The sequence below is a fragment of the Phascolarctos cinereus genome, unplaced genomic scaffold, assembly GCF_003287225.1.
Source record: "Phascolarctos cinereus isolate Bilbo 61053 unplaced genomic scaffold, phaCin_HiC Scaffold_2;HRSCAF=192, whole genome shotgun sequence".
In the NCBI taxonomy this organism is placed as follows: domain Eukaryota; kingdom Metazoa; phylum Chordata; class Mammalia; order Diprotodontia; family Phascolarctidae; genus Phascolarctos; species Phascolarctos cinereus.
The window spans coordinates 269397700-269411657 of NW_027555625.1; the positions used below are offsets into that span (position 1 = coordinate 269397700).

The 13958-nt window shown below is 40.1% G+C and overlaps 1 protein-coding gene across 2 annotated transcripts in view; it reads left to right on the forward strand.

Moving 5' to 3' along the window:
* SLC31A1 (solute carrier family 31 member 1) overlaps positions 1-13380 on the forward strand; it is a 29056-nt gene extending 15676 nt beyond the window's left edge. For both annotated transcript variants that reach the window (XM_020965449.2, XM_020965447.2), the window contains exons 2-6: positions 4688-4773; positions 6456-6585; positions 7372-7444; positions 8620-8788; positions 9798-13380. In XM_020965449.2, the coding sequence (XP_020821108.1) occupies positions 6460-6585; positions 7372-7444; positions 8620-8788; positions 9798-9999 (570 nt within the window). In that variant the 5' untranslated portion in view covers positions 4688-4773; positions 6456-6459 and the 3' untranslated portion in view covers positions 10000-13380. The remainder of the gene's footprint in view (positions 1-4687; positions 4774-6455; positions 6586-7371; positions 7445-8619; positions 8789-9797) is intronic.
* The last annotated feature ends 578 nt before the right edge of the window (positions 13381-13958 follow it).

Below are 13958 nucleotides of genomic sequence, written 5' to 3' on the forward strand. Positions count from 1 at the left end.
ACTCAGAAGACAGCTCTCTCCTCACAGCTATCCTTGTCATCATCTAGTATCACCTACCTTCAGCCAGGAGGTGGGATCTCAGGCTGTGGTGTTGGTGGGGTCATATTAGTCCAACTTCATCATTGTACGCACACTTTGCTTTGAGCAGAGAAGCTATTTCTTGGCTTCTTATGCTTTGAGTTGCTGTTCTGAACTCCAGGCCATGCTCTTGTTTCTTGCTGGCCTGGGTCATTTTTATTGGTTTCATAAATGAAAGCTCTTAAATCTGGGTTTGTAATGTAATTGTTTGAAGTAGTTTATACCTTGGGCATCCCAGGGCTTCTGGGAAAAGCTTCTCTTTTGATGCAGCTTATTAGTCTGATTCAGCCACTCAGTCTAAGCTGTTACTTGAACATTTTTACAATCTGCAGAGATTCTCATTTTGTCTCCTTTCAGAGACTTCTATAGAGGTGCTGTGAATGTACAGTATTTTACTTAAAAGATGATTTATTGTATAGTAGGTGGAAGGAGGAAATAAAAATACACAGAATAATCTCTAAACATAATTTTGGTCAGTCCTTTCAAATTGTCTTCACTCAGCTCTTTATTTGATGTTAACAAGTTATAAAATGATCTCAGCTCTTCCAGCTCATCTAGGAATCTGTGTTTTGCCCTGGATTTGAAATTTCTCCCTCTTCTGTTGACTTGTCTTTCTTTCCTATTTCATTATTTTCTGTGCTCTTGTTTTCTGTAGCTCAGGTAGGGTGGAGTATTTGAGATCCTTAATTATTGTACTTAGCCAGACCAGCTATTCCTTCAAAGGTAGTATCACTTAAGTAAATTTTGTCATTAAGTACATTCCTGTAAGTCACAGTTTAGGAAAGATAACAGACTTGGAGAAAAAGGATTGAAGTGGATTCCTTAAGTGAACATTTCCTTGTAGTTTGAACATTTCTTATGAATTTAATTTTAAAAAGTCTTAATATTACATGCCAGTGAGCTGATTCCTAGCAAAATCCAGGATGTCTTATTAAAGAGATGGTTAGTGACGTCTTAAAGGAAGAGACCTTAGCAGCCATCCAGTCCAACTAACCGATCACTAAAATGAATTCATTCTCCAAAGACACTCAGGATCAATGATATCATCCAGTCTTTCCTTGGAGATCTCCAGCAAGGGGCAAATACATAATGCCTTAGGCGGTTCATTCTGCCTTCGGATACCTCTGATTGTCAGGGAGTTTTCCCCAGCAGCAAGCCTAAATTTGCTAATTTGCAATTTCCTGTTGCTTCTAGTTCTACCTTCTGGATTCAAATGGAGCAAATGTAGTTCTTCCATGTGACAACTACCTTTCCTTTCTTGATTCTTGTTTTCACCAGCTAAGCATCCACCACACTTCTCAAAGAATGGTTCATTGGCAGCTTGGAAGAAGTAGCTCTTTATCCAGGTGTCCCAAATGCAGAGAACTGTTTCTTCCAAGCTGCAAACTGTGTGTGAATATGTGTCACAACATTTTATCAACAGTTTGTTGAAGGCATAGATGGCTTACTTATCAAAGTTGCAGATAAGCCAATGCTAATAGGGAGAGCTAATACATTGGATAATGGGGTCAAGATCCAAAAAGCTGTTGACAGGCTTGTACGTTGGTATAAATCTAATAGGATAATAAGGATAAGTGTAAGACAGTAACTCCCAAGTTATTTTATATGGGTCTAACCATGTTCTTTTTGTCTGAAAGATAAGGGTGGGGGGTTAGTGACCTACAAGCTCAGTGTGAGTCAACAGTATGATTTTTTTGCAGCCAAAAAAAGCTAATGAAATCTTGGGCCAGATTGAAAGTGGCTTGCTATATTGTCTCCTCATCATACTGGGCTGAGGTGAGATACAATAAGGGGCGTTTAGGTGGTACAGTGGATAAAATGCCGGGCCTGGAGTCAGGAATCTTCATCTTCTTGGGTTCAAATCTGTCCTAGGACACTTACTAAACTGTATGACCCTGGGCAAATCATTTAACCCTGTTGGCCTCAGTTTCCTCATCTGTAAAATGAGCTGGAGAAGGAAATGGCAAACCACTGTAGTATCTTTGCCAAGAAAACCCAAATAGGGTCATGAAGAGTTAAACACAATTGAAAATAACTGAACACACAAGACAGGCAGTAGATTACCTTGTTTGAGGTTCCTTTTTTCCTATTTTACTAGTGGCCTCTCCGTAACTCTACGCTTTATTGAGGCCTTTTGTTTTTCCACACACTTTCCTAATATTTCTTCCCATTATTGCATGGAATCCTTCCTTGTCACAAAGGAAAACAGTTAAGCAAAAGGAGAATTATTTCTGACAATGAGCATGTGATAAATCACAAAGGTTTGCAACACTAGTTTTTGCTCCAAGTCCCCTGTGGCTAATGAATTCTACCGGGGACATTTCTCAGAACATCTTTCTACGTGGTTAGTTCAAGTCCTGGGTTTTAATGACTGCCCATCTTTGCTTGTCATATGATCATAGCTCTAACTGCTTTATGCTCATGTACGTTGACCTTGAATTTCCCATCTCTCTTCCATGCCTAGAACTCGGGGATTATATGATCAGCACAAAGCTGAGGAGAGACTAGACTTCTTTGTTTTGTTTGCTGCTTATGTGAATTTGAAACGGAACATGACTCTAATCTTCTTAAGAATTCTCCCATGCTCTCACTACGTAGGAAGTTGTGGAGAGAATGGAGGCACTCTCTAGAAGAATTGTCTGAGACTACTGATTGCATCTTTTTGTCTGAGCCAGAGGAGAAAGGAGCCTCTGCCAGGTGTTTCTTCACACCTCCTTTGTAGCCACTCTGTGAGGTGTAATCTTCCCAGTCCCTGTGGGCTCTAGTTCCTTATCCATAGTTGTGCAATAACAGGAAAATGCTGAATAGGCTGGAGTTTGGACTAAGCCTAGAAGCCCTATCAGTCACCACCAGGTCAGTGCTTCCGTGCTCCAGGCCAGTTTCCTGACTGAGCCCTCCAATAAGCTGTCGGCAATAAAGTAAGCTTAAGTTATGGTGTTGCAGAGAGGTCCTCACTTTTACTGTCATGGTCTATGGAAACCTCATCTAGTAAATATATTGATAATTGGCATTTTATTTCTTTAATAAGAAATCACTTTGCACCTGTAATTTTATTGCTGTAGGGAACTCATAGCATGGAAACTCTCAGCTCCTTTAGACTGACATCTTTGTAATTGATTGTCTTGGATTAAGTGACTTGTTCAGGGTCAAACTAGTGAAAGGCAAAGGTGGAGTTTGAACCTAGGGCCTCCAGGGACTTATGCTTACCTTATGTGTGTCTATAGAAAGCATTAGAAACATGGATCATAGGATGTAGAGCTGAGGAAGCCCCTCATTTTATAGATGAGGAGACTGAGTCTCCAAGAGGTTAGGTTAACTGATTTGCACAAAAGCATCCTGAGAGTGAGCTGTAGGCCCAGGGCCATCCGATTTCAAGTGCATGGTACTTTTCTTTACTCTAAAACTGCCTTCTGGCTAGAGATACTGCTCTGGGGATTGGGGATATTAAAGTTGGTTTGAGGGAGATAATAAGCAGTACAGTGGCCATTAAAGAAATCTGCCATTATTCCATTATCTGTTAGTATTCTGGTCAGTAGAAACAAGATTTGTTCAGTTGTTAGTCATGGCCACCTCTCCATGACCCTATTTGAGGTTTTCTTGGCAGAGATACTGGAGTGGCTTGCCTTCCTTTCCTCTCAGATAGATTAAGACAAACAGGTTAAGTGATTTGCCCAGGGTCACACAGATAGTGTATGAGTTCAGATTTGAACTCAGGTCTTCCTGAGCTTCCTGAGCTTTACATAGGTGCCTCTAGAAGCAAGCATGTAACGCTTAAATTTTAGTCAGATAATTGCATTTAGGTCCACTGGGCAGTAACTAAGGTTTGAAACTGAACTAGTATAACAACCAGCTGTTCTCTGAAAAGACCTACTGTTCAGCTGATGAAACACGGCAAGTTGGGGTTTCTGTGGTTCATAGGATCCTAGCATCTGTTTTGGTTAATGGATTCCCCATGGTACTCACTTTATATTCCAGACTTTTCCAAAATCTTTGTCGGGGAGCTTTTCTAGAGGAAGAGGCAACTAACTGTTGGATGCTGCCATTTCTATTAGTTCTGTCACTGAGTTTTTGAGTGACAATGATCATTAAAATTCTCCAGTCAGCATGTTTGAAATACACTCAGCATGTTATTTGATGAAAGGGGGAAATAAGGCCAAGAAGAGAAATGAAAGATGGAACTTTCAACAAGTGACATTTCCCAAGTTGAAAAGAATCAGCATGCAGCCTCAGAATCCCAAAAGGTTAAAAAAGACCCCTTTAAGGTCTTTAAGATCAACCAGATCTCAGTAGTTCTGTCACATGTTCATTTCAGATTACATTGTAAACTGAGAAATTGGCCGTGATTCTAACAAGATAGCACCCTACTCTTTTGTAGACCTCGAACCCTATACACAGAAAAAGGTGGCTTGGCTGAGCTGCAGAGGCAGTCCTTGGAGAGGAAGTAGTTAAAGCTGTCAGAGGAGTTTAGAGGAAATTGAATAAACCAGAGACAGCACAGCTCATGATTACCATGAGATTAAACCATTCCTTTCAGACTTCAGGTAAAGACAGCAAATAGTACTGCTGTGACTCTGTCTGGACTTTGACTTATTCTCTCCTTCATTCACAGTTTTATTCTGGAAGAAACTGAGCTTGGTGTTTGAGATCAAATCGGGTGAAAGAAACTTTCAAAAGTAGCCAACTGCCAAATTATCTGTAAGTATAAATTCTGTTGGGAAGGGTGGTGGAAAGGGAGGAGAGCCCAAGGGTGGTGTGCTTGGACAGGGGAGAAAAAAATAGTAAATAGTATGCTTCAGTCTGCATTGTGTGTGCTCTGAGTGCTGCTGAAGGGAAAAATATTAACTGAATATTAACTGAAAAACCCAAGTGGAAAAAATATGCAAAATATCATGTCATTCAGTTCCTGTACACTGGTAGATATTCTAATTTTTTTTCCCTTTCTTAAAGTCATTTAGATTTAGCACAACTTCCCATGGATGGATTTTTTTTCCTTTTAATAAGTAATTAGGCTGATAATGTCTTGTGGGTTTTAGTCCTGTGATGGTAGGAATGGGATCAAGAAAAAATCCCAACCACTAAGCTCAGCTATGTTGAAAGGACTAGGATCCTCCTCAGACCTGACCTCCAAGAATTGGTAAAGTCCTGGTTGCAGTTTATTTACTCAGGATAGAATGCTACTTTGGGACAATTCAGTTCTTAATGATCTCATCCTTCCTACCACATACTCTTCCTCTGAATTCTAGTAGCACTTACACCTTTAATACACATTTAGAACTTAGCATATGTAACCTGCTATTTATCTTTATATGTCATCTCCTCAAGTAGATCAAAATCTTCAGTGAAGAGACCATGTTTCTGCTTCCACAATTCCATCCACAAATATGTAGAGATGAAAGGAAATTTGACGGTGTTAGTAATGCCAGATTTTTGAGTTCTTTAATGTATGTAATTGGATTGAGCATCATTTAAAATTAACTGAAGTATAACTTTGGTTATGTTTAATAAATAAATAAGCTCGTGATGTTCTTTCATCACAATTATTGATAGAGAGAATGAGGAGGAGGCCTCACTAATGATCCTCATTATTTGGGAAGCCTTTATGGGTTTTTGCATTGCTAGAACCTGAGGAAAGCAATGAAGGGGATATATCCTTTAGCTACTTGGATTTAGAACTGTTGACTTTTAACTTGGGTTCATAGTTACTGTGATAAAGCAGTGTGTCATGGTAAAAGGCAATTCATGTAACTGTTAGACGGGGTACACAGTTGTTTCAACTTATCTAATTTGGAAAAACCCAAATGGATCCAATAGCTCTTTGCTTTCTGTGCTGCACTCTCTGAAACCCTTTTAAGAAATGATACTGCGTTCAGATTCTTGTCACTCAACTTGCCTAGGGCAGCAACAGACCTTTCTCCCAGAAGAAATCACTTAAATCTGGAAGTCCAATTTACAAGAGACATACTCTGATTAAATACAGGCCTGTCAATTTGAACTTGAACAGTAGCTTTTTTGATCAACATCGCTGGTTATTGGAACAAGCTTTAGAATGGTTTTAAACTGTCACCAAATCTGCTTGAACACTGTTACAATAACAAACTGGAAAAGTTTTAATTAAGATTTTTCTTCCTTTTAGGGGAGGACTTTTTCTGAAACTGAACACTAATTCCTTTCCTCAGACATTAGGGACATTTCTACCTTGAGTGTTTCCTTTTTACACTTTTTTTTAAATCTGTGACTCATGAAACTCATAATTCTTAAATTGTTGAATAAATTTTAATATCCTTAGAAGTAGAGTTGAAGAAATTATAGGTTTGTACTTTAATGATCCAGAACTCTATCTCAGGAGGATTCTGCTGTTGATTTTCAACCTTTCCTAGGAAGATGAATGCCGCTGGACACCATCATGGGATGAGCCATATGGGCAGGAATAGCACTATGCCCCCCTACCATCATTCATCCCCTACAGCTTCTCATGATCATGGTGGAGGAGGAGACATGATGATGATGGTGAGTAACCAAAAGGGAGACTTTGATCCCTTCCCACCATTTGGGTCATAGAATCAAAGAATGTTAGAATGGAACCTCCTTATTTTGTAGAGAGAAAAAACTGACCAAAGAGGACAAAATAAGTGACTTGCCTCAGGAGAATTTGTACCAGCTCTCAGCTCTCCAGTGTTATTTCTCCTATGGTTTTTCCCCACAACTGTAGAATTTCATGCATTGACTAAACTGCTTTGTTAAAAACTAGAGGCTGGCACTGCTGTAGAGGGCCTTGGTAGTGATCATTGCCCTTTTTTAAAATTCATTTTAAACTTAAATACAAAACAAGAAGATAAAAGAACATTTCCATGTACACAGCAGAACATAAGAGGATTCAATATAAAACAATAAAATTTCCATTTCACAGAAACCTATGTAATAAATCCTACACATTGTTTTCAAAGCAGCAGCCCCACTTTGCTGTGCTTCCTTCTAGGTTTTCTCTGTTCTCTGCTGTGTATTCATTGCCTATTGATAATGGCTCTTCCTCAGTGCTATGGTATAGCCATAAACATATACCCATTAAAATGGGCCTGGATGGTAGTGGCAGAAGACATGAGGTATATAAAGTAAGATGGAAGAGGAGGAAAAATCCAGGCTCTGGTTTAGCAGCTTACTCCTTAAAACATCTCTCTTTAAGATTGTGTTCCCTTAAGCTAGTGATTTTAAAATTCCACGGGCACATTCTCAGCTTGCAGTTTTATGCTTGACTTTGTCTTTGGATCTAAACTTGCTCATTTCTATTTCTGGCAGCCCATGACCTTCTATTTTGGCTATAAGAATGTGGAATTGTTGTTTTCTGGATTGGTGATCAATACTCCTGGGGGTAAGTAGAAGTCAGGAAACCTGAATTTTTGTCTCAGTTATTGGTTCTTTTTGTCTGTTCCTATGCTTCATTTCCCACATGTGAGGTAAGGATTATAATACTCATCATGTGATACCAATTGTAAACATTAATCACTTATTGCTTACAACCATAGAATCTTTTTGAAATTAAAAAAATACCTATATACAGACTTTAGACTGTGCTTGAGTTCTATACAAAGCAAGTATTAGCAAAAGTACAGTCTTTTAAATCCATTAAAGTAGGTACCGTGTCTTAATACCCTAAGCCAGGACTCCAGTCCCACCCCTCCCACCCCACCAAAGGAGGAAGTGGACTTTCCAATCTATTTTATCTCATCCTTTTGGAAATATTTTGGAGTGTTTTTGTTTGTTTTTGTTATTGCTGAGGCAATCAAGGTCAAGTTGCTTACCGCTGGTCAAAATCAGGGCTACAGTCAAATTTAAATGACATAGAAAGCATTTCCTAGAGTTTAATTCCAGGGTTGTGTTTGTTTGAAAGTTTATACATGCATTATTTTCTTTACATGGCAAGAAAATAAGTATGGCACCCAAAATCCAGAGGAAGAAAGAAAGATCCAAAAAGTAGTAGAGCATTAGTATGTATATTCTAACCCCACAGGAAAAAAAACCTACCCATTTTGAGTGCCAAATGGGAAATTTCTTATGGCATGTCCTTGGATACAAGGAAATGGAGTTAGTTGGAAAGGAAGTCCTGGATTTCAGTGAGGCTTTTGATTTGTGTCACCAATACCACTTCATAATGTAAGGGTCAAAGAGGTGACCTTTCAGAGTTCCTGCTTCTGACAGAAGATTTGAAGTTTATATCAAGTCTCATGTCTTAACATCACTGGGCTTCCCTTCTCTTTTCTTGTCACCTGTCTAGGTAGAGGTTGCTGTATTAAGAAATGATAATAGGGGGCAGCTAGGTGGTGGATAGAGCACCAGCCCTAGATTAAGGAGTATTTGATTTCAAATCCAGGCTCAGACGCATAACACTTACTAGCTCTGTGACCCTGGGCAGGTCACTTAACCCCAATGCCTAGCTAAAAGAAAGAAATGACAATAGCATTTATTTTTCTGATCTGTTTTGGTTCCTTCTGACATAACCTTGAATTTCTATATATGATGACTTATTCTTTTTCTTTTCCTAACTAGAAATGGCTGGGGCGTTTGTGGCTATCTTTTTGTTAGCAATGTTCTATGAAGGCCTCAAGATAGCCCGGGAGAGCTTGCTGCGTAAATCCCAGGTCAGCATTCGCTACAACTCCATGCCAGTTCCAGGGCCAAATGGAACTATTCTTATGGAAACACACAAAACTGTTGGGTAAGGATTCAGTAACTTAATTACTTAACAAAACATGGTCCCCAAGTTTTTCCTCCTAAAGTAAGCTAATCTTGGTGGAAATTAGATTACATCCATTAGACATTTGGGACTGTATCATGGCCAGACCATCTAGTACAGAAAAGGGAAGGGAAGAAATCTTTTTTACAAGCATGGACAGTTATCCTAGGTGCCTCGAGGGAGGTACATGTGAGTTTGCCAAAATGATAATACAGATACTAGAGTATTAGGTGAAAATGGCAACATGTTTTTCCCCTTTGTGGAGTTAGAGTCCAAAATCTGTCTACCTACTGTTAGATGACAGCAATAAAATAGTTTTGCTCTGTCCAAAACTGTAGAGTTGGCCAGTGGTGCTTTTTAGAATTTAAGCATTATGGGTATGGAAGTAACCCCAAGATGCCCTGGTCATAGCCCTACTTTCCGAGGAGAAAAATAGTGTTCTTCCCATTTCACAGATTCAGACATTTGTTGCATGTCTACCATTTCCCAAGTACTATCTTAGATGCTGAGAACAGAGACTAAAATAAAATTGTTCCTGCTCTCTGGGAACTTGCATTCTACTGGGGAGAAACTACATGTATGCAGAATGAATACCAAGTAATTTTGGTACCATTTGAGCAAATCAAGAAAGATTCAGAACTAGAGCCATCTTCCTAGTGCAACCTTATTTCTGCTACACATCTCTTCTAAATTATGTGAACAATATGTAGTATTTGTAGCAGAATGACCATCAAGTCTGAAGAGATGCTTGGAAATCTGTAATTCCTACACACTTGATTCTGTCTCTAGCTCAGTCACCCTAAACAGTTGACTAGCCAACTGTACTGTCTTGACAACAGACTCCCAGAGGAGCCAGCAGAGATGAGTTAGTGAGGTGTAGAGGTAAGAATGAAATACAGTTCAGGCAGGGAAGTGAGTTTTACCCCAGTGTCCTCATTGATGTGAGTACTTTCAAGGTCAGCCCTAATTTTTGTCCCTTTTTGTTTTCCAGGCAACAGATGCTGAGTTTCCCTCACCTTCTGCAGACAGTGTTGCACATCTTCCAGGTGGTCATCAGCTACTTTCTTATGCTTATCTTTATGACCTACAATGGGTACCTCTGCATCGCAGTGGCGGCAGGGGCTGGCACAGGCTACTTTCTCTTCAGCTGGAAGAAGGCAGTGGTAGTGGACATCACAGAGCACTGCCATTAATGTCAGACTCCAGGATGTGGCCTTATTTACCACAATGGGAAGTAGCTGGAGACTAGGGGAGCTGATTTCAAGTCCTCTCGTTGTCCCTCTATGGCCTCTTGCCTCCCAACACTTGCATAGACAACAAATCAAGGAGGTTTACATACTAACCTCCAAGCTGGATGGTGCCCTCCCCAAATCCTCAGTTCTTAGCTAATCAAGTCTTTTTTTTCTTGATCATCTACTTCCCCTTTTAATCTGTTTTTTATGACAATTGTGGATTGGGGGTCACTTTGGGGTCATAAGGCGGAGGTTGTGGGAAACTTCTTCCCACCCCATAACACTAGAACATATCTCCCAGTTGTTGGACTGTGAGTGGGAAGTAAGGTGTGCCTTTGCCGAGATGTGAAGTGGTACATGGCAGCCTGAGAATCTGAAGGATTTGAGTGGAGTCACAGTGCGATAGCATAAAGTGTTCCCTCACATAGTGACAGTCCAGGTCAGAAGCTTCTGCCACAATGTACTTTTATTGTTATCTCACCAATCACACAATTGACAAATCAACTTAATAGGAAATATTTTCAAATAAAATCATTGGCATTTTTTTCGTCTTGCTCCGTTGGTTGGTCATAGCTTTGTGAAATAAATCCTTGTGTCCTAGCTTTTCCTTTAAACTGGCAATTGTTGGTGTAGGGACCTTAGCACAGGAATCATTCCTTATCTAAAGGAGGCAGAATGGCAGCACTGCGTTGGTCCTCTAAATGATGGCATCTCTCAGCTTGCTTTGCCAGCCCCACCCGGGTGAGTTACAACACATGAATTGTTACTCAATATTTTCAACTTGCAGGTCCTTCCCTGTCTCCCCTCCTCCAGCCTGCTTTGTCACTAACTGCAGGGAATGTGTCAGTTAGGCCTGGCCAGTAGCGTGGTGTGTCAATCTTTACCTTAGAGAGGTTTGGAATGTGGTCTGCTTTTGACCTGGGATATCCTTTAGCTCAACCTCCATGTGATTATCTTTATTTCATTTGAGGACTTGATGTAGATTGCTTCTTACCTAAATGATCAATTCCCCAGTCTTTTCTCAATAAGGGATCACATTTAACTGTTCATCATTGCTGTTGAGCTTATTTTGCAAAGTCCAAACTACCTCTGTAAAGTGAATCTTCCTGAGCTGACCTAATAAATCCTGCCCTCCATGGTGCTTGATATTCTCATGTCCTAGGGCAAAAGACAAAGTACAACTGCTCTGGTGGTTTTTAAGTCTGTAATCTTCCTAGAAAGTGCTGCGCCCTTTTATGATTGTACGAACTCACTGGGCTGCTTGACAAGGGAGGCAGTGCTACTGGCGCAAAGAGCTGGGGTGTGGAGTAGAGAGAAGACCTGGCTCAAGTCACAGCTCACCATCACCTTTTTAGGCAGGTCACTAAGCCTCCTTGTGCCTCGTTCTCATCTGTAAAATAAGGGGGTCACACTACGTGACCTAAGGTTCCTTCCAGCTCTAAATCTGTGATCCTATGATCTGAAAATACTTTGACAATGAATTCCAACCCAGGCTTGTTCTGGAGTGAGTTCTTTGTTCTTCCAGGTTTCTTGGTCCTCAAAATCTTCAGTAATCATAGGAAACTTATTTTGACTTCACTTTCAGCACAGTTGGCTGTTTAAGAACTCTAAATGAATTCTCATTGATCTTTGGAAGCTACCTTAGTCTCATCAGTTTTATAAATTGTTTCACCTGTTTGGCATTGGCAATGCTTAGCAGCACCTGTCTGGTAAAATTGGCTCCCTGAAAAGCCACATAGAAGTGCCTATGGCAGGAAGAGGATACACCAGAACTCTGCCCTCCAGCCAGCACCTACGCTAATTCATTGTCCCTTCCATCTCCTTGCGCTTTTAAAGCCTTGTGGGATTATTGAGGGTTATGAATGCATGGTATTAAATTTGGGCTTGAGAGCCAGAACCAGATGGTGCTGTGTAATTATCTCATAATTACATTTCTGGGATTCGAATGAACTGAGCATGTGCTAAGCATGTGACGACAATTTACTAAGGAGACCTCTGCAATCCAACACTAAGGATTTAATATCCGATAATCTGACAAACATCAAGGAATAGTAAAACTGACTGAGGTGCTGAAATAAAAACCAATGACTTCAGTTTCAGCCCTGTTACTTTCTAGGAGTTTTGCCCTATACAGTTAGATAAGGGACCAAGCCCAGTAAAGCAGAACGTTGTATTTAAAGTTCTCAGAGGGAGAACCATTCCCTAGCTTCAGTTTATGCATAAACTCCACCAAGAAACTGGTGCAAGGCCTATATTTTGAAGGACTCAGCAAGATATGACTGTTTTATTGGAACACTGCTTTTCCTTCCCCATTGAGAATTTTGATTGTAGTGATAGAATAGCCTAGCCCAGCCTTTACTACCTTGTTTCAGTCCTTGCTCATTAGTATTCTATACAGTTAGCTTCTTTTGTTTCACTCTGCTGCCCCTTTTGATTCCTCCCCATTAACTCTTTCCTGTGCAGCTCAAAATATGTAGAGTATTGCTACATGTGTTCTTTTACAAGTACAGATTGAAACCTGTCCACTACTGTACTTCATCAAATGTGCCTCTTGAGTTAATGATTAATGATTGTGAATAGTGGACATGTTCCCAAGACTTGATGGGGCTCTCTGGATACAGGTGTATAAATAGCTCTCTACTGATCTGGGGTTGAAAAACTGAATCACAGCAACACATCTGAATGTATAAATCCTAGCACTGGGCTTTTTTGTTAAGTTCCAGGTATTGCTTCCCCCTCAGAACCTGGTATGGTGCCTTGCACATAGTACTAGGAATGTTGAGTGGATGAATGAATGAAAGATTTGAATATTGGTGAGTTGTGTGATAGATGCAGTAATTGGCAACCACATGGCCATTGTTGAAAGGCGGGAGGACCCTCCACCTGATTCTGCCCATTAACCTGGAGTTCAAGAGTCAATGTCGGCTACAGTCTTACAGATTTTTTTTTTCATCATGGCTATAGGAGTATTCCATTTGGGGATACTAGTGTGGGATTCCTTTTGTCCCCTGCTCATGCTGGAGAGCCACTCATTTTAGTGGTACCTCCACTCTACCAAAGGGTTTCCCATTGAGTGTGTGGTCACCTGAAAATATAGCCACCTTTCCCTCCTTTTTTGATCCTGTCCTCCCTCATGCTTCCTTCAGTCACATGTATCAACCACAGCAAAAAAATTTTATAAAATGCCTTATTCAGTGTGTCTACATTGATATTGATATTGTCCATTTTAGATTGTAACCTCCTTGAGGGCAGTTTTGCTGTTACACAGCATGTTACACATTGCTGTAGAGTGCCTAACAGTGCCATGTGCAAAAAGAACACATAATAAATGTTTTGATTCTGTCTGTGTTTTGGGCCACAGTTTTGTCAATTAGCACTTTAGAATCCTTTTTAGGTCCCTTTAGAATCCTTATTTAGCTTTGCTAAGTTTCCAGGTGTCTAAAGGTAAAGTTCTATATGGCCTTCTGCCTGGGTATAGCTAGAGTTGTACAAGAAAATCAAAACAACCCTTCGCAGAATCTTTCAACTAAAAAAAAAAAATTAACACTGACAGCCAAATATGTTACTCATGTTTACTTCACATCCATGTACCTTTGTAAAAGGTTGGGTAGCAAAATGCCACGATCTCTCTTTAGGCAGTTTTCAACTTAGAGTCAGGTCCTGAGTTAGACTTCCTCTTCCATACCAAAGAGTTTCCTGTCCTGAATTCCATTCTGCAGACCCCAGTCATCTTAAGGAAATGAAAGACACACTCTCCTGAAAGAGGACTGAACTCCTATGCTTTACCATGCAAAGGACCCATGATAGCAAGCCACACATTTTCAAGAAATTAATCAAAGTTGTGACAGGGGTACAATTACATTTTATTCCTCTGTTGTAAATATAATCTAAATCAGGTGTCAAACCCATGGCCCACAATG